At 38.1% G+C, this 21,243-nt stretch overlaps 2 protein-coding genes across 5 annotated transcripts; one reads left to right on the plus strand and one right to left on the minus strand.

The window, feature by feature from the left end:
• Positions 1-5,624: 5,624 nt before the first annotated feature.
• On the plus strand, positions 5,625-20,227 carry birc5b (baculoviral IAP repeat containing 5b). Of its 4 annotated transcripts, XM_089124689.1 has the most exons (5): positions 5,638-5,848; positions 6,018-6,127; positions 7,140-7,257; positions 12,406-12,487; positions 12,592-12,727. In XM_089124689.1, exons 1-5 carry the CDS (start codon positions 5,723-5,725, stop codon positions 12,624-12,626), a joined length of 471 nt encoding a protein of 156 aa, XP_088980815.1. In that variant the 5' UTR covers positions 5,638-5,722; the 3' UTR covers positions 12,627-12,727. The 4 variants fall into 4 exon arrangements, with proteins under 4 accessions (XP_039508137.2, XP_088980816.1, XP_088980815.1 ...); XM_039652203.2 differs by lacking the exon at positions 7,140-7,257 and having other exon boundaries at positions 5,625-5,848; positions 12,592-12,801; XM_039652204.2 differs by lacking the exons at positions 12,406-12,487; positions 12,592-12,727 and adding an exon at positions 7,399-7,553 and having other exon boundaries at positions 5,649-5,848.
• On the minus strand, positions 13,860-17,116 carry neurod4 (neuronal differentiation 4). Its single transcript, XM_039651493.2, has 2 exons — positions 16,927-17,116; positions 13,860-15,702 (listed from the first exon to the last, which is right to left on the minus strand). The coding sequence occupies exon 2, from the start codon at positions 15,694-15,696 to the stop codon at positions 14,647-14,649; it is 1,050 nt and encodes a 349-aa protein (XP_039507427.2). The 5' UTR covers positions 15,697-15,702; positions 16,927-17,116; the 3' UTR covers positions 13,860-14,646.
• Positions 20,228-21,243: the final 1,016 nt, after the last annotated feature.

Here is a 21,243-nt window from a genome sequence, read left to right on the forward strand (position 1 = left end):
ATATAAAGTGTGTAAACAGAATATTTATTTTTAATGGTTTAAAAATCAGATGACTGACTTTAACATGGAATGAGATTCTTAAAGAGATAGTTCACCCAAAAATGAAAATTCTGTCATCATTTCATTAAGTTGTTCAAAACCTGTATGAATTCTTTCTTCAGTTAAAGATAAAGGAGGATATTTTGAAGAGTATGGGGAACCATAGTTGATGGACCCCATTTACTAGTATTAAAATAAAATGGAAGTTAATGGTACCCCATAACTGTTTCATTACCCACATTCTTTCTTTTGTGTTCAGCAGAAGACATAAATTATAACTTGAGGCCGAGTAAATTATGACAGAATTTTCTTTTTTGGGTGAACTATCCCTTTAAGGGTTTGGGTCAGTTGGACTGTTTCTGGGGGATGCGACATGGGTAAGGAGAATACAGAAGAATACAGAAGAAAGCTAGGTGAAATAAAAAGCGTCTGGATCAAAAAATCTAATTAACGTACACAATGCACTCAATTCCCAAACCCCATCTCTGCAATAATAATTAATAAAGGCTGGTTTCTAAACTAGTACTTCTTCCTGTATTAATGTTCATGGGTAGCCTAAATGGGTTCCATTCAGACCTTAACATTAAGTCTTTTACTGTTACAACAAGATTCAAAAAACATTTTCACCTGCTAAACCCAATGTTTAGATCTGTTTGGGTGACTATGCAAATTAGATAATATGTAATTATATCATGCACCGTTTGTCCATGTTAACAAACAATTTCAAAAAACTTGCAATACATATTTGTTCGTCTTGATGTAAGTATAATCAACTCAGTGATTTTAATGATGATATCTAAAGGTTAAAATGTTTAACCTTTTCACATGAGAAAAAGAATGAATAGGCTTGTGGATATGTTTGGGTCTTTTTCGAAACGTTCCCCTAATGGGATTCTTCTTCTTCTTCCTTACTCAGGACATATGTGGATGCGAAATCAGTTGAGTTTGCTTATGTTGCAATTTGTTCAACCTTTTTTCATAAAATGACTGGACTATCTGTATGTCTTATAGCCTATATTTAGATAACCATATTACACGAAGAGCGCCGTTTTTCTCCAAATATCAGCATGATATGCATATATCACAACCTAACTCCAAGTTTTTCCCTTGGAGTTGTGCGGGATGTGCATATTTCACAACCTAACTCCAAGTTTTTTCCCTCCTCTCCTTTCTTTGTCTTAAACTGTCCATGTATTGAGAGAGCCACATTGTATATGTGCCATGTGCACTGAGAACATACTGTATATATCAACAGCAGTGTGTGCTGGCGGACGGGTGGTGAATTTAGAGACTCCACTGAAAGGTCAAAGGGACGTCCAGCACCCAGCCCAACATATAAATAATAACCTAGACTTACACTGCAAGAGGAAAAACAACAGCCATATATGATAAGGGAAAGAAATGTATGTTAATAAAAGAGATGTTGTATCCATAGATGTACATCAAATCTAATTTAGTTTGAAACATAAAGGTTAAAGGTTTTATTTTGATATTCATTAAATATGTGCAAGACCTTCGCGGTTCCGCTTCAATGCCCTTGAAAAGCACAGAGCCAGCAGCCAGCTTACGAGTATCCGTTTGCATGACAGTGGATGATCACACTAAAATTAGAATATTGATCAAGAGGGGATCCATATCAGTTATGCTCCTGTTGCAACAAGAAGGAAATATTTCTAGAAAGCGTTTGGAGGGATGAGACTTTTCCAAATGGATAGCCTGTGTGCTTTTCCAGCTCTTCGTATGAGGGGAATGTTGAAGTTGACTGTCACTTTCTCTCACACTGAGATGCTAATTTCACACCTTTGGCAGAAGACAGAGAGCCTCCTAATACTACAGTATGTCTGCACCCATTTATCTCTTAGCACATATCCAGGCTTGTACATATAGACGCTTACATGAGCGTACATTCATCTCAAGAGCTTCACTAAACATCGCTGGTTTAAAAGCTTTACTGCAAAGTTCAAAATTCACAATGTGTGAACATTGCCTCAGGCATTAAGAAATACTAACCTTCAAAGCTAAGCTCCTTTTCGATTTTACTTCCAAGTAGGCTACATATATTAAAAGTCAAAAAAAATTGTTCTCGACCAGTTTGTTCTCCCTTAAAATAAAAAACTTTCTTTTTACATTTTTTTTACAGCCGATGTCCTTCACATCGATAAAAGCAAAATCAAATGAGCAAAGGTACATTTTAAAAGGTCAGTCCAGGCATATTTTTTGATGGAATATTGTTCATTAATGGCTGTGGGCAATATTTCTTTTGAAATTGTTACACTCAATCAAACTCACACATTAACACAAAGCCTACAGGCATGTGCACTTACACATATACACACACAGAACGGCAGCTTTCTTATTACTGATGAAGAAACAAGAGGAGATGTAAATCTACAGTAAATGCCAGTTCAAATGTCCAGGAGAGGTATGCACTTCTTCATATGAAATGCAATCTTGTTAATGACAACATTGACATGAGTAAATTAGGAGATGCTGGGCTACTCTGCATGGGTGTTGTAACTTCATGAGATGTATCACATCTCCTAAACTATTCATCTATGTCCTGGATATGTGTACATCTATTGTAAATGCCATGATACACAAATAATTCATTTTAACCCTAGAAATATCAGCTTGATTCTATAACAGACTATGAGTATAAACACGTACAGTATATGATGTGCATTTCTGCATATGCGATAAAAAGGCTCTCAACAGTTTTGTGTTCACTTGAGACTGCAAACAAAAATAGAAATTAGTGGATGTTCTTACCTGAGCCCCACATTAAACCCTCTTCCTCTGACTGTTTCCAGTATTCACGTTTCCTCCTTCTGCCTCCGAGAGTCTTTCCACTTGTACCCTGACACCACAAACTCCTCGTAGAAACCCTCACTGGCATGGACAACAGAGCGTCCGGATATTTGGAGCCAAAATAGTCCTGACGAACTTACGGGAGTGTCTCCTGCGCAAGTATCACACAGAGACACACATTTCCCACTTTTAGCCCATCCCACACTCAGTCTCACCACACTGAGAATACAGGACAAGACCAAGAGATTCCAGAAGATAATCACACCAGGACAGTAATAAGTAAGGACAACTGTGTGAGGAAGGAGAGAGGAGGAGAACGAAGAGGGAGCTGGTGAGTGAAGGAGAGAGAGAAAGAGTCAAGTGTCAATGAATGCACAGATCGGGATGGAGAGTGAGAGAGGTATGACTGGGGACTGTTACATGATTTATATATATGATAGCTGGGAAGATGTAGACAGCTTGTGACAAAATGCAATGAGTGTCCAGGTCTTATTTCATAATATGGACAATATTGTTGTTAAATAACATGTGATTTTTTACATTAAAGCTTCAAACGTGATAAATGGAAGCTTGGGAATCTTGCAACTAAGGATATCAGGAAAATTCTCTAGTAAAAGAAAAACCCATGCAAAGTATATTCAGTCAATTCCATCCATTCTGTTGTACTTATGGACACATAAATGTGTGCATACTTATATATGCACACATACATCTCAAGAGCTTTACAGTAATCTCAAATCTCAATTGCATCAAATAAATCTTGTTAGGGAAGACAAAAAATGTGATTAATGTAATTTTAATTACAATTGGATTATAAAAAATACAACTATTTATTATGAATAATATTATTATTATTATTATCACATAGCAATTTTGATTTATTTAATTTGTAAATATTATTTAATATGTATTTTTCAATAATAACAACCAACAACAATTAGTATTATATTGATAAATAAATATATATATAATTTATTTAATTTCATTTATTTCATTATATTTAATATAGAATTTATTTAATACATATATATCATTTATTTAATTTTATTTTTCAATAAATAAATAAATAAAACTCAAGCCTTTTACATTTGGAATTCGGGAATCTTGCAATTGGAGAAGAATATCAGGGAACTTCCAGTCATGTTGGAGCTGCGGCACATGACTGTTGGGGATCTGGGTTCGATTCCGGTCTGGGCCATGTCCCGATCACTCTCTCTCTCTACTTTATTGTCTGTTCTCCAGTGTCCTGTGTAAAGGAAAAAGCCAATGAATAAAAAAGCCATGCAATGTAATTCCAGACAGTTCCATCAAGTCTGTGGCTTGATCATGAAGTATAATTCACCTTGTGGTTTTGCTCAAGCCACTGACCAGATGAAAGCCATATAACTGCTGATGGTGACGTATTCCCCCTTAACTTCTCCTGAGCGGGCGACTGCAAATGAGTGACAGCTCCGGTGTGGGGTCTCGCCTGAAAGGAATGTGCCAAATGTCATGTCTGATGTGAAACTCTAGACTGAATATTAAGTGACAAACTATCACCACAAAAGAGAGAACAAGCAGCCGTGAATCTTCCAAATCTCACAAATAATTTCACGGAAAAAAACTCTTTTAGAATTAATATGACCATCCTAGTTGAGAGATCTCACGTTCACCTTTCAGACAGATTAACATATTAACAGCAGAATGTGTTTGTGACACACAAAACCAACACTCAGGGAAGTTCCTATCAAATGAAGGGCAGAGAGGGGTGGAGGGGCCGCTTTTTGGAAGTGGTAAGCACATTTCAACAGCCAGGCGCAGTGAGATACAGTTACAGAACATGGTGATAGCAGCAGGGCCTTTCCCTATACCCACCAGTCATAAACAGCTTTCAAACGCTCACACCGCAAACCAGTAATGTTGTCTGCCAATCACTATGATCTCACTTTATGGAGTATATTGGCTTACGGTAATTGGTTAGTAGAAGGGACACAACTTGCTAAGGCCTCTAGACTCAAGTTTGAGTCTAGTAATTGGCTTATGATGTTTGATGCCCAGGGAATCCACTGAACTATGTGTGCAGCCTGTAGCGGTTAACTACATAACACAGGAATTTTTATAGGGCTTGTTAAGGATTATGTTTGACATTAGATCTCCATTCCAAAGCATTTACTGTTAAGTTTTATAGCAAATAAAATAACTTAATTCTTTGACTGATTTGGAGTCAATGACGCAAGACTCATAATAATTTATACAAACATACATACAAACATACAAACATTTGGTCCAAGAAAATGGCATGAAATTAATAAAATATATAATCTATCTATCTATCTATCTATCTATCTATCTATCTATCTATCTATCTATCTATCTATCTATCTATCTATCTATCTATCTATCTATCTATCTATCCTAACTTTTTTCTTTATTTACACATTTTTGGAGTCAGTGATTTTGTTAGTATTTTTGGACATTGTTAGTGTCATTGACTCTGGAAACGAAGCCTGTTTTTCATTGAATTTTAATGTGAATATGGAATATCACATTTCAAATGTGTGTTTCTGTTCGTCCAGCAGAGGGAGACATCACACTACTATTTCAAATGTGTGACATCAGTGAACGAAGTGAACATGATCATAATTTTAACGCGAAATGTTTTTAAAACAATATTAAAGAATAAAGATTGGTAATCTACATGCATAAAATCACAAATTTACTCTTCAGGTTTCAAGATCGTGTTTTACATCAATGCCGTTCGTTGCTCTGATAGACAGCTGTCGTCGATTCATCAATCAATAGGCCTAATCAAAAGCGCCCACACAAATATACAGCCACACTCAAAAAGGTATATAGTGAGACGGTGAGTTGTAGGTAGTGTGTTTGAGCTTCAGAAATGTCTAACCCAGAAGTGATTGCGTCCCGGCTTTTGTCGTTTAACCTGATGTATAGTTATGAAAAGCGTCTTCAGACGTTTTCCGAGTGGCCTTTTCGAGAAGACTGTCAGTGCACACCAGAGCTGGTGAGTGCGTCAGGGGGGGGAAAGACATGAAGAGAGAAATAGTTAAGACTGTTAATAAGTGGAAGTCGAAATGACGACAAATTAGACTGTGTTGAGTACAGGGATGCCAGTAATTTTGCAAAACCACGACTGCTTTAATTAAAAGGAGTAATGAGAATCCTTTCTTCAGATGGCCAAGGCGGGTTTTGTGCACTGTCCTAGTGAGAATGAGCCAGACGTGGCCTGCTGTTTCTACTGTCTCCGAGAGCTGGAGGGCTGGGAGCCAGAAGACAACCCCTGGTGAGTTCCTGCCTGAAGCACACCTTTACAATCTCGCCTTGCTTTGTTTTTCTGGAGACAACTTTTATTTTTCATTTATCTAATACACTGTTGTCAAAGGTGTAGTGGTAAAAAAAGAGGTGGGTAAACTATGAATTCTGTAAGGTGGACCACTGCCTACCGGTGAATGTGTACCCTGATAACATTGCTATAGGGAGGGCTCGACATTAAGCCTTTCATACGCTTGTCCTTCGGAAATCTGTCATTCACTTGCTCGTCCGGATTTTTAATTTTTATTTTTTGTCAATTTATTCTGAAACAATTTTCTTTTTAGTGTTTAATCCGCTTTGATATTTAAATCACCATATACTAATATCGGCACCTTTAAAGGGCATCCCCTCCCCCAATATTATTAAATGTATGCTTCATCTTTCATTTTAAATTCCTAAATTTGATCAATAAATTCAATTATTTAGAATAATAAGACACTATAGGGCTATTACCATAGGGGCTGATAAAATTAAATCATTTACACACAAAAAATTACAGTTGCATAAAATAACGTTATGATATTGATTTAAATTTACATAGAAGAAACGTTGGAAAGAATGATACTACTTTTAAACATTTAACACTAAACCACCAGTTGGTGGCAGGCGACCGTCTTAATGAGTGAGTCATTGAACCATTCAGTCAAACGATTCGTTCAAACGGCTGATTCATTCAAGAATGAGACCGATGTTTATGAATGGGTCATTGAATCTTTGACTCGATTCGTTCCAAATGCTGAATCATTCAGTAATGAAAACAGCTTGAGTGTTGCTGTGACATGCGCCGTGGTTCTGCTGTGATTTTTGACGACGTGATGGCAATAATTCAAAAACATGATTCAAGGGGTGTGTTGTCTTTTGCTATCGTCAAAGCTTTCCTCTGAACAGCAATTTGATCTAACTGTAAATTTGAGGTTGTAACAATTCACTTTGTGTTGAAAAAGGGAACACTAAACACTAAATCTCTTTTGACTGGCATTAAGGTCCGAGCATGCCAAACGCTCACCCAATTGTGCCTTTCTCCAAATGAAAAAGACATTTGACGAGCTCACGGCCATTGAGTATTTTCAGCTGGAACAGGAGCGACTTCGCATCTACATTGTGAGTGTGAATGCAGTCATGGTGTTAGATTTATGTGTCGTTGGTGATAGTCTACCACCATAATACTTCATGATTGATTTTTCAATTATGTAGTATTTATTTTTACATAACCTTGTGTAAAAACTAACCTCCCCTCTCCAGAGGAAGATGGGTCACCGGAAGATTGCCTACTTTCGTGATGAGGTGGAGGCCACAAGCAAAAATCTGAGAGCTCTTATTTGATATCCAGAGACTAAAAATGATTTTAACGGCATGCTTTATTTTCACCAATAAATGAAATATTTTTGTTCCATCCACAAATTGCTTTTTGTTTTGCCACTGACACCTGCTTTGGACACTTCTGAAGCGTTAATTCAAAGTGTACGTGAAAAAATGTGTTAATTGTGACGCGTCCCTGTCCCGTATAATTTCACTCACAGTTTCTGTAAGTAATGCTTAACAGAACAATCTTAAGTATTCAACACTAGTTATGTAGCTCAACTTGCCACTTTTTCTCTCTTGTGAGACCTCCTTCTATCCAAACCTTGACCCTGGGCAGATGGCCCCAAGCCCCTCCTTCTCAATACCAACTGTTGCCTCTATAACATCTGTCACTGTAGATTGTAGTGGAGTTGGTGAGAACTGTGGGTAAAAACAGTCTACCACTGGAGGGCTCAGTGGGCTCTGGTACTGAGGATGGTGTTTTGAGGTGCAGACAGGAAAGAAATAAGGTCCGTTTGAAAATTTTGCCTTGGTGGTGTTCTTAGATTAATCATTTATCATACTCTTAAAATAAAAATGTGAAGCGTTTTTTAGTGATAACAGTATAAACCGAATGTGTGTTTGGGATGGGGTAGGCAAGGGATTAGGGATGCTATCCCATCTCCCCCTTCCTATGCCCTGGATTACTGTCTAATGCAACACTCTGGACACTGAGCCCTGATCAACTGCTTAATTCTCCTTTATCCGCTCACAACAGAGCAAATAGAAAAATACGACTTTTTTATATATATATATATATATATATATATATATATATAAAAGAGAGAGATGATGTAACACTCATCTAGAGTAGGAGTTTAAAGGACACCCTTAAAATCTCAAAATAAAGGTCTGGAATCACACTTTTGATTTCATGTAGTTGCATCATAATGTGGAAGTTTCTTTTTCACAACTTTTAAAGGTCGAATAGTCCACCAGCTCGAGTCTATATGTGTGCAGTTGCATATGTTAATTCAGTTAGCATTAACAATTCGTTTTCTGCCTTTCAGCAATGCTCGCATCACACGTGTAGCATGAATATCAAATGCTGGTGCACAGTCCATCACTTCCTGTCTCATCACAGGGACTGACAGGTGTCCACACTCCACACTGACTAGGGCTTCTCCTCTCAAAATGTGGCATATGGACAAACTGACAGATGTTCCCAACAGAAAGTTTACAACCTGAGAGCGCCATTGGGGCCCATCTGTTGCTGTGCGCGGGTCCTCCCCCTCGGCTCTCCTCATCTTACACCAGAAGAGGCTCCGCCACACACCCCTGCCTCACCTCCGCTCAGCATCCCCTCCTTTCACACATAAATCAACTCCCACTCCATTCAGCCTTTATGACACACTGAGCCAAATTAATGCTGAGGGACTCACCTGGAGGAGCATAGATTAGCTCATGCAGGGGCCAAACGTGCTAAACAAAGACCTATCCTAATGTTTGGACCAGACAGACCGTTGAGAAAAGCATTTTATTTAAAATATATAACATTATGGATATGGGTAGCAGAGATAAACAATGATAAATGCAAATGATATAAAAAACATTATAAAGTCTTATTATACATGTCACATTAGTGATGTCATAAGCCGTGTGACCAAACTAAAAAGTAAGTATTCATGTGATGTTAATAATTTGTCGATAATTTAATTGATAATTAAATGTGAAATATGGAATCAAATTATATTAAATATATAATTAATTTACTATTGGGCTGGGCTACCACATGAAACAAAAAAAGTTGAGATCCATGGCTGAATGGAACCCTCATTGACAAAAAAGCAGGGATGCTCTTATTTATCATATGTAATTTGGCAAAATTCATCAGTAAACATATTCATCAAGTTTTCTTTAAACAATGCCTCAACACGAATATATACACTTTTTGATGTTCAGAATAATATTTGTTGACTTGTTTTGCGTATTGTCAACTGATTAGTGGAGTTACAAAGTGAACTTAAAGCGCTTTAAGACTTTTGCATATAGTGGTCCAGTCTGCGACCTCCATCATCCTCTGCTGTGTTGTACCCACTTTAGACTTACGAAGGGCACCATCAGTACGTTCAGGCTTATACTGTATTCCATAGCTTAAATAGATGATTATGCATTTCTCAAATCTCTTTGTGACCTTTTCCCTCCCCTTTTCCGTCTCCTTCTTACTTTTCCCATCCGTTTCTCTTTTACTCTCCATTACTTTGCATGGCAATCAGTGTGAGCTAACTACAGGCTCTCTCTCACACAGTCGGGCCCTCCTACCTTGCTTTCTTTTTGTGCCTCCTTCCATAGGGACCCCCATCTGTCCCTCCTCTCCAGCCATTGTGGGGGCTCAAAGCCAGGCCACTTCCACAATGCACTGGGCGTGTAGAGGGGGGAGGCAGGGTAAACATGACAGCATCACCATCCTATTAGAAGCTCTTTAACTTGGACAACCCAACACCCTCACAAAAGCTCTGAGGAGACGAGTCTTGCCTCACAATGTCACTTTAATGGCTTGTTCCACCCTTCTGTGAACTCTAACCTCCCTTTTCCTTTCCTCTGCTGTGGATCATAGTAGTCTTCAGTCTGACCTGAGCAGGTGCAATGGTGAATATCTATCTATCTATCTATCTATCTATCTATCTATCTATCTATCTATCTATCTATCTATCTATCTATCTATCTATCTATCTATCTATCTATCTATCTATCTATCTATCTATCTATCTATCTATCTATCTATCTATCTATCTATCTATCTATCTATCTATCTATCTATCTATCTAGTTGCTGTCTTTCTGCAAACCTCATCCTCTGTCATATATACTCTTCCCTATTTCCTCATCCTGCTGCCTTCTTGTATACACCACCTATCAGTCTCATTGTAGTCCAACTCTGTACCTTGACCTCACTGTTCTCCGGCCTATCCAGTGTGTTTGTGTGAGTGTGTGTGTGATGTGACTCATGAGGAGGAGGATCACAGCGTTAGCTGAAGCTTAAAGGCAGGGGATTACGGCAGCACAGACACTGATTAAAGCCTTCCAGCCTCCTATGGCCCCATTAATACAATCTTAATCACAATGCTTTATCCCCATCTCCCCCCCTATGGATCAGGACCATTCATTTAGTAGGAGACTGCGTTGTTTGGCCAGTGGATTAGTGCCAGAGAGACAAAAAGCTGGGGAGGAGTGAAAGAGGTTTCAGACTGCACTTTAATGTCCCATCATCCACTCCTTCTCTTTATCTCAATATTTTAAAATCACAACTCCACACGGCAACTACCTCGTGCAGTAAATGAAGATCTGCAATTGCCTATACAGGCCCCAAAAAGTATTTGAACACTGTAGCCACACTTGAAGGAAAACTCTGGATTAAATGACCAGGAGAGACTGTCTAGAGGTCTTCAACCCTGAAATTAATTTTAGCTGGTGTCAAAGTGATTTTAGTGTACAGTATGTAGGTGTAGGTCAGAGTAACCACAGGTGTGGATATGTGCTGTTGTATATATTTTAAATCAAACTTTCTGTGAAATGATTTGCTTGAAATGTTTTTATTTGTTCATTTATAAATGGCACTTGTTTACTCTTTGCAGTGTGAAGCTGACTGTCTGCTTCTCTAATCCTTTGAGTTTTCAAATTAATCTTAAAAACACCGCGCTAAGATTGTACTATAGTTTTCTTTTTTTTTTTCTCAAACTTTCTATGGGTATTTGCTGTGGCACAGAGGTCACAGCGATGGCCATCTGCCTGATGGGAAAACGCAACAGTCTTCACGTGCCTTTTCATTTTTACTAGCACATTTCTCCTCTGCGCTTTCTCATCTGTTTTCAAAAGATATGTCGAAAGCAGCTGACAACTCTGAAATCGTTCCCTTATTTCAGCCCTGCTGAGTTCTGCAGACGGCTGATGTATTGGCAATGAACAATGCCAAAGACTCTCTTAAAACATCTTGTATAATTTGTTGTATAACTTTTGTGTATAGTAATTAGCAGCTTTATGAATAACATGCGTTATAAAATAAACATGAGTTATAAAATAAAATAAACTTTCTGTGAATTGATTTGCTTGAAATGCGTTATATTCATTTGTTTATTTATTTATTTAAATACCTATATATATATATATATATATATATATATGCTAAAAATGCTGGGTTGTTTTAACCCAACTTTGGGTCAAATATGGACAAAACCCAAACTTTGGGTTGAAAATGTAATTAAAAAATTTAACCAAATGGCTGGGTTTGTCCATATTTGACCCAAAGTTGGGTTATAACAACCCAGCAATTTTAGAGTTTTTATATATATATATATATATATATATATATATAAAACTTATCATTGTGTGTGTATCATATATACACACACAATGACTGTATATTGGCTTCAAATGTATTTGGGCACTTCACCCACTCTTAAAATTCTGTCATCATTTACTTCACATCATTTAGCATTTTATTTTAAAGAAATATTTATTTTTAAAGCAAAGCTTTTCCCGAACTGTTGCGTTTTATATAAACAATGTTGTTGAATAGCCTTCATTGAAAACATTATGATTGGATCATGTTCAAAGTTAATGTGTTCAACTACACCTGTGTGAATAAAGGGGAACTGAACACAAAAATGAGCTGCAGGTTAGAGTTAAATGTAATTTCACATCATTTCATTTCACTTCCTTTTTTAAAAAAAAAGCAAAAATGCTCTTGACGGCAGAGCCTGAAAGCCTTCTGTGCACTTGACTCCCTCCATTCTGAACTTTCCTCATCTTCACCCTCTCAACGTGTGGAACTATGTGTCATTCCAATGCCCAGCTGACCCACAAGAGGACAGGGAAAGGGGTCACTCAAGAATAGGGCCTCGTTCACCACTTCTGTTTTGTTACTCACTTTCTCTTTTTTTCCCCTTGCGCTCTCTCTCTCTCTCTCTAGTTTGGCCCCAGCTGTCCATCAGCCCCCCGCAGTTCTCCCAGCTGTCTCGGCTCTCCGAACGAACAGCCTAACAACAATGCAGGTTAGAGGTCAAGAGAAAGAACACACTGCACTTACAATAGACCAGCGGCGCCCGCTAAAACAATCGCTCCTTTTTTCTCCTTCACTTCTCTTGCCTTAAACCAGGGCTGGAAAAGACAAACCTTTGGAATGGTGGATGAGGCAGGGTCCACTTCAAGCAAAACAGCCTCCGAGGCGCCCGTTCTCATCTTAGTGCCGCTTCCGACAATAAACACACTTTCACACGCTGCCTCTCTGTCTTGTCACCCCATCAACCCTCTTGTTTGTTCATTTGGAGAGGCATTGCATTGTTCGATATGAACACAAAGCTAAAGTCAACGATCGTCCTGTACTCAAGTGATGAAAAGGCAAAGTCTTGCATACATTTCAATACAGCTATGTGACATGCAAGTTGCAGGAATCATTGAAAATACATTCCCACTGTAATTCCTTTTGTTCCCTACATCATTAACCCCGTTTTTGTGTGCTCGTTTTGTTTTGCGGATTTCCCCAACCATTTTGGCAATGAAAAGGCTGGGAAAACGCAAGTGATATAGTGAAAGGGGATCCCATGACACAGTCACCTGTTCCACAGCTATGTGTTCCCATGGCTCCACATGCTCCACTGACTCCCATGCCCATCATAACACTAATATTAATCACTAAAACCTCCATTATTATTATACATCACCAAACACAGGGAAACATCGTTTTTTTCTTCTTCTTTTTCATTTGAATATAAAAAGTGCAATTCTGCCTAATGCAAAAAGCATTTGGTAACACTTTATTTTACAGTGTTACATGTAGTTACTTTACTAAATTTTTGCATAATTACATGCAACTAACTCCAAAAACATTGTTGGTTTAACTTCAAGTAAGTAACCTGGTTGCCTTAAAATTTTAAGTTCATTGAAATGGAAAAAGTGAGCTTGATTTAATCATCAGAAACTCAAAATTATATGTTATCTGTACTAAATAAATTATTTAAGTTGATTTGACAAAAGAAAAAAATGTTGTGATTACTAATCATGAAAAGATTTTTTTTTTATGTAGTTTATTATTAGTCAGATAACTCGGACACCTTAAAATCGATTGTAACCCATCTTTTTTCTAAAATAAATCATGGAATATTATAGAATATTCAACATTACAGAATCCATTAAGCAAAACTATTGTAAAGAAATAACGCATTACAGTTTTTATTATAATGATAGAATCTAATTAAATATTTCATTATAATATGGAATGCATTTTTAAATGTATGGTTTATTGTTAAAATTATAGCATTTTTCAATCTATCATTATGTTTTCTTACATTCTAGAATCTCTAAACAAATATGATCATTAGTAATGGTAAAAATAAAGAAACAAAATAGTGTCATATTATATAAGAATATTTATTTTATTAAGTGCGAAACAGGCAAATATTTACAAATGCTTGAGCAAGATTACAAATATTGTGGAGAATGACAAAAATACATTAAACTGAATGATAAATAAATTAAATACTTTATGAGTATTGGTAGCAGTTACTGGCAGTGTACCAAAGAACCAATAAAAACAGTGCTGACAAATTGTTTCAAAACATGTAAAATTGTCATCAAAATAAATAATAAATACAGTCATAAATAAATGCATTTGTTAGGAAAAACGTAGTGTGCTAAATTTTGGATCTTTTTCCTTCATTCTTTCATTTGTGTCGTGTTTTGTTCAGAGGCAAATCAGCATCTGGTTGAACAGTGCTCAAGAGACTTAGATTCAACTTCTTGATCTCCTTAAGCGTCTAAAATCCTTCCAGCGTTTGTCTACATGTCAATTTGATGCACTTTTATGGCACGTGTCCAAAAAAGCCATCCTATTTGAGAAAGAGAACAAGTGTATACAGAATACAAATCCCAGAACAATTCAAAATAACATTTAAAATAGTAACAAACTCAGTCGTGACAAAAACAAGAATAAATTAACAACAAAAAAAATATGCATCTCTTTTTCAGTAGTTCAATTGCCACAGGTAGGTTGCGTTTCAGAAACTCTCTCTCGCTCTCTCTCAGTGACCGCTATGGTCTCTTAAGGGATCAGACAGGATACATGCAAAGTGTCTCCTTAAATGTGCTGAGCCCCTGGAGGCGCACTGAGGAGCAGGAGGCAGAATTGCTGAGCGTCTCTGGTGGTCATATTTGTTTATTCACTGTAAATGCTGCTCATCTGTGATGTCACAATGTGCGAAGGGGCAAACTGCTCGAAAGCCATCTCTAAAGGGAGCTCGTAACGGGAGCCTGGGAATAGAGGGTGACCCTGAGGGACTGGAAGACCGGCCAAGGAGGTGGGTGGGTAAGGGTGTGAGGAGATGTAATGGGTGGCGTGGGCCGGGTGAGGGGTAAAGTTCCTCTCGGCCTCATGAGGAGATGGCTCCTGTTTGAGGGCGAAGTTGCCGCTGATGCTGAGTGGCGGCGTGAGAGGGCCGTCGTAAGGCGGCGTCCCGCTGCTACATTCATTGGGTGAGGAGTTCTCATAGGCAGTCCCCTTGAAACCCTTCAGATGAAGCAAGTGTGAGGCCTCCAACGAGCCGTAGGGTGGACTGGGAAGTCCCGGCGAGGGATAGCTAATGGGGTGACCCTGCGGTGCACCTGCTCCTGGCACCCCGCACTTTTCATCCATCTTGTTGAGCACCATGGTCGAGGGCCCAAGCTGGAGGCAGCCGGCTACGAGATTGCTGGTAGGTTGCGAAAGCCCCTTGCAAAGCATCTCCATAAAACCATTGCTCTCGGGTGACTGGCCGCTGTCCAGAACCTCCGAAAGCGCCCAGATGTAGTTGCGGGCCAGCCGCAGGGTCTCGATTTTGGAGAGCTTCTGGGTCTTTGAGTAACAAGGCATGACTCGCCGCAAGCTTTCCAACGCATCATTCAGCCCGTGCATGCGCGAGCGTTCCCTTGCGTTGGCCTTGACGCGGCGGGCGCGGAATCGTTCTTGTCTGGCTTTGGTCATTTTCTTCTTTTTAGGACCTCTTCGCTTGGGCGCCTTTTCTCCGTCGAGACCCATTTCCTCCTCTTCCTCCTCCTCTTCCTCCATATCCTCACTGCCAAGCTCTTCACGATTGCTCCTGTGTAGAGGATAGTGACCTATCTCAGAGGTCCTGTCACCATCCTGTGAGCTGAGGTCTTCCTCCATCCATCCAAGAGAGCTGACTAGCTCAGTCACATCCCCTGGTTTTCCATAAGGTTTGGTCATCATTGTGATCTGAGGTCATAGAAGAAAAATGATTAAAATCAATTAAAAACAAATGTACACTTTATCTAGACCTCTATGTGATCCTAATAAGTAGAGTAGCCTACATATATGGAAGAAAGAGGCCGCACTTTGCACAGACGGTTTATTTTACGAAAAAAATAATAATAAACTGTCTATGCAAAGTGCGGCCTCGGTCTTCCATATACAGACTATGACTTTTGACATGCTCATATGAGTTAAGACCCTCATCATAGAGAGAGCACGATTATTGAGATGATTATTACAGCTCTACAATTCCATTTCTTCTCTCAGTTTTAATGCTCCATCTAAAAGGACTTTCTGTTTAAACCCTTTGATTTCCGTAGTCATTTTGAGACGCTGTCCAAACTGGGACACGACTGGATTTAGTCCACAGATAAAGCGCTCGGATTTAATTTGTGGGGAGTCTGTAAACCGGAATCAACAAACACAGGACCAAGCCACGCTAATACTACTAGAACACTTTTGAATTTGATTTGATTGAAAGACATCAGCATTGTCTCTAAATATTTTGTCACAGAATTCTATCGGACTCCCGTTGATGTATTGCGATTGTTTTCCTATCTAGGTTGCGCGCTTCTTAGCGAAATATTTAGATTCGAATTAAAGTGTGACGCTTATAAACATTTGTGGGTTTTGTGCATTCATTGGCGCGTCATTTATTTATAAGTAACACGAACGTTTGTAATAATGTATGGCATACCATACGCGGCCCAAAATTACGACTGCGTTGATTAACTGTACTATAAAAATAAATAAATAAATAAAGTTAAACTGTTGTCTTAAAGTGAATTAAAAATGTGGCAGATGTAGTGAGTTAACTTTTCCCGATCACTTTGTATTTAATTACAGATGAATTTGAGCTCAATGAATGGGATAATCATAACACAATTCCATTTTGTCAAGCAGGAGACATGATGAAAACATTTTAGGATTACTAGCTATTATATGTTGACTGCCTATTCATTTCTGTTACTGTTTATTCACATATTTATTTTTTAAATGAGAAATCATAAAATGAATAAACAAATAGCCTATTATATATTTTTTGTTTGATCGAATCGAATTTGTTTGATCTAAATCTTGAAATAAATCCTGAAATAAATCTAGGCTACATTTGATGTCCTACGCCTTAAAAAAATAAGAAGATATATAGCCTATTGCATAAATGATTAAAAAACAACCGTAACCTACCTGTAAAAGTACCACCTGGAATCACTTCAATAAAACTTCGACCACTAAAAAGGTGGCCAGAAAGCCAGAACACGTTGTCAAAATGTTTTTAAAACGAAAAACAAAGTTCCAGACTCCTCGCTGATAGTTTGTGTATGTCAAAAGTCCGTCTGCGCTAGTTCAGATCCGTTAGTTCTCCATTGGTGCTTCAGAGCACGTCGCATGCCTCACTGAAGAGCACTGACTCCCGGCTTTGACTTTCTAGCGATGCTCACAATCTCCGCCCACACAGAACCTACCCGCCCACCCCCTCCAGCTGATCCGAAAGCGCGTGGCGCGCTCGTGGCCAAAAGTTTCACGACTTAAGTGTGTGCATTTACCCCCCGGGCTTTGTGTCTGAGGGAGTTCGCATTTGTGTGCGAGGGAACGATGCTGCTCATATAAATCTTACATCGGTGAGCGGCTCTGCAATTCGGAGAAGGGAAGAAAGCTAAATGTTTCTGGCAACATTTGGGTGAATGACGTGACGCTCATGGGCTCATTTTGATTTGAATAAATAGATATGCTATATTGCAGGGCTTACAATTTCCTGTCTGTAGATGGTAATTCGTTTCATTAAAAAGCTTTGAAGTCTTGAAACAAAAACAAAACATGTTGGCATATTTTTTCATGATTGTTTTTTACAATTTTGATTTGAAATAGCTATGATTAATATTTCGAAAAATAGCCTACAAGTCAGCAAAATTTAAGTCAGGGTGGTGTAATCAACATACAATCTATTTTAAACGAGCTATTTCAATAATAAAAAGTTACTTTGTTATAATTGATTTGATGATCAACATATTGCGTTTACTGGATTATGTAATAGGCTACACCAGTTGATTTGTAGTGTGTAGCCTAGCCTATATTCCAAATTGAAAATAGCCCATAATTGGGAATCTATACAAATATCACTCTCCGCTTTTCTTTCGTGACCTAACGTAATTTTCTGCCCCAATAAAGCCCGCTCAGTGCTGGATTAATACCCCTGAGCCCTATTTGGTTTATGGCGAGGTCAAACGTTGTTCTTAACTCTAATTACAGTAGTCTAGTGTACAAAGACGCGCGCGCGTCCCAATAAATGATTGTGACAGCTTGGTGCAGTGTGAGCAGGTGTGTGTGTTGTTCACCCGTTTCATTCATTCGCTCCGTCCGCTCATTAGCGCCCCTCGTCCCACCAAAACATAACGCTCAATAACTGCTGGATTAATCAAGCCCAAACGGTTTTGTTTCGCTAAAATAACTCACTCAACCATGCATTCTGCGCCCGAGGGTGATTTGCCCCCTAAAATAGGCTACTCTTTTCTGAAAAGATGTATTAGCCTGCTACTTCAGATCATGCAACAGATAGGCTACTGGAGATTTTTTATTTCACAAACTACTTGCAGAACTTTGTCGAGGCAGACCCATATTTAAATTCTCGCGATAACGAGGCAAGAATGACGTATTGCCTAATTTTCAATATATTGACACGTTTTTAATGTGGAGGTGGATCGTGATGCAGCTAAAAAGGCTACTTTTTGCAAACAAAAAATAAATAAATCTGGTGAAAAATTGTTTTTTACGTGAAACCTGTCAAATTTCCTTCCACCCTGGATATGGGGATTAAGCGCAACAAGCTTCCGTATTCTGTAAAACAGGTTGCATCGCTTCCAGTTAACGTCTTTTGTAGGCTATGCAGAGCTGTTTTATTTTGGAAAAAAAAAAGAATATTTTTTTGACATTTTTGCTCTGTATAGCCTACATAAAGTTTGACTTTATTTAGAAAAATGGGCTACATAGCCTGTATGTGTTCATACCAGTAGGGGCTCTATTGTAGTGTGCTATTGACTGTGGGGCTTCAGGTCACACGTGTCCTCACACTGATCCCATTGTATGCACCAAGTGTGCACATCTGTGGCCTAGACAGTGTGCTCACGCTCTCTCTACAAAAAGTTTTGATAACACTATTAACTTTCATTATGAATCCAATGCTAAAAGATCACATTTCAGAGATGAAAAAGTGATGATAAATATATATTGCTATTATTATTATTATTGTGTACTATTATTTTGACAGGAATTCAAATAATAATTCTTTAAATCTAATGCTTTTTTTCCCTCACATTTTTTCTCATAAAAAACATATTTTTCAATTGCTGGCCATGCACCATATACACATTTCAGGATAGTTCAACTTTTAAGTCAAGCCGGACACTGGTGATTGATAAATGAACAGATGGGCTTAAGTGATGCGTCTGCTACACCAGCGCTCACGCGCCAGTCGCCTGCCTACCATAATCTCTCATGCGACAACACAATCAGCACAATAGGACAATATCCATAGCGCTAGTCACTCGGGTGACGCTTCTTTCCTCTCACACAAAGGGAGGAAGGCTTCCACTTGGCGTCATAGAAGTGTTGTAAAGATAGAAAATCTATGCACTGATGAAGATGGAAAGCTTTTGCTATGGTAACAGTCAACAATCAATGTCCAATTAATCAAGATTAACTTGGGAGGAAAAAAAAACACAATTAAGTTTTAAAAATGTTTGAATAAGAGAATCCTGAGAAATTGGCATTCAGAGTCAGACTTTTGGTTTCAGGGGGTCAAAGAAAGGATATATATTTAGTGTGTTCAGGCATCAGGAGTGCTGCTGTCCCATATGAACCAGGGATCACATGTGTGTCAACAGTATGTGCACCTATAACTGTGTCATGCTTCCCCAAAGATCCCATGGTAACCCTGTTTCTCCACAACTTTTTCTCCCAGGAGTGTTTCACAATGCTGTGTCACACCTGCAACCTGTATTGGGAATTCCTGTGCTGAGTCCAAACTCTCCTCCCTTGTGTCCTACCGACGGACAGCTAACTTAGGGATCGAGGCCTCCTGCATTTTCTAGTCCACCTCAACCAGAAGTGAACACTTTATGATCACAAGAGACCACTTACTAATTTTCACCATCTGATGGTATTTATGAAGGCTTTCTTAAGTGTTCATGCGATGGGCCTTCATGGAAAATCTGTGAATGCAGAGCCCTGAGACTTGCGGTATATAGACAACCTCCTGTTGAGATATAGTTGAGAGTTCAAATTATATCCAGGGTAACAGCACCCAGAACTCCCATGACCCGTTTCATTGTTTGGAGAGGCAGTTTCACTCCTTCAGCACCATAGCGTTTCTGCAACGATTTAGAAGATTAAACAAATAAACCATTAAAATATTTAGAAGCAAAATGTTAATTTTGCTGACAGATTACAGAATTGCTCAATAAAGATTGTTGTGTAGAAGCACTTCAATTCACTGAATGCATAGTTTCATACATTGGCTTCTAGCGTTCAAAGGTTTGGGGTCAGTATGATTTATTTTTTCTGAAAGAAATGAATACTTTTATTCAGTAAGTACTAAGCACGAATGTACTTAGTCAGAGTAAATACATTTATCATGCTACAAAAGATTCCTATTGACTTCTAGTCAATGAACTCTCTATTAATCAAAAATAATATATATAGAAAATATTGAGAAAAAAAAAACAATATAGGTTATTTAAATTTTCCACACAAAAAATATTAGCACATCTGCTTGCACATTGATAATAAGAATTGTTTATTGAGCACCAAATCAGCATCTCAGAAGGATCATGTGACTGAAGTAATGATGCTGAAAATACAGCTCTGGCATCATAGCCATGGGCGGTATTTTAATTTAATAATTTTGTTTAAAATAATTTTTTTAAATTTAAAATTTAATCTTTAATTTTAATAATAATTAGAGTAGAGATTTTGTATTTTCCTTAAAAAAAAAGAAATGTAATACTTTGAGAGACTTATTTCTTAATACTTATTTAAATATATAATTTTACTTCACGTCCTTTTACTTTTTTTTTCAAATTGCCTTTCACAGTGGCTGTTAAAATCTTGTGATGCAACACATCCTATCGACCCTGTTCACATTTCTGGGTTTTTCAGAAGTGGAAGGCGTCATAGTTGGGTAAACTTAGCAGTGAATGAGAGACTACATTAAATATATATTCTTTGTGTTCCCATTTGCTCAAATAGCAAAAAAAAAAAAAAACTTTCAAAAACAAAAAAAAACTAAAAATGGAGAGAGATTGATAGCAGTCAAAAGAGAGAAAGATGTCAACTTTGTCACAGGCACTGTAGAAACACCCTCACAGCAGCGTTAACTAGTTTGTAATATAATACAATATAATTGTCTTATGACAGTATGCAGCAATATGTTCGTTAAAAGCGCATTTTCTGAAATATTTGATGAAATTACGATATTCTATGATAAATTTGTGCCCTAATCACAGCAAT

Source organism: Pimephales promelas, chromosome 20 (assembly GCF_988280905.1).
Source record: "Pimephales promelas chromosome 20, fPimPro1.hap1.1, whole genome shotgun sequence".
NCBI lineage: Eukaryota > Metazoa > Chordata > Actinopteri > Cypriniformes > Leuciscidae > Pimephales > Pimephales promelas.

Excerpts from the sequence above, each read along its gene's own strand:
- neurod4 (XM_039651493.2), bottom strand. The coding sequence starts at position 15,696 with ATGATGACCAAACCTTATGGAAAACCAGGGGATGTGACTGAGCTAGTC.
- birc5b (XM_039652203.2), top strand. The coding sequence starts at position 5,723 with ATGTCTAACCCAGAAGTGATTGCGTCCCGGCTTTTGTCGTTTAACCTG. Across the intron at positions 5,849-6,017 it reads GTCAGTGCACACCAGAGCTG|ATGGCCAAGGCGGGTTTTGT; the intron begins GTGAGTGCGTCA and ends TCCTTTCTTCAG. Across the intron at positions 12,488-12,591 it reads ACAGCCTAACAACAATGCAG|GGCTGGAAAAGACAAACCTT; the intron begins GTTAGAGGTCAA and ends GCCTTAAACCAG.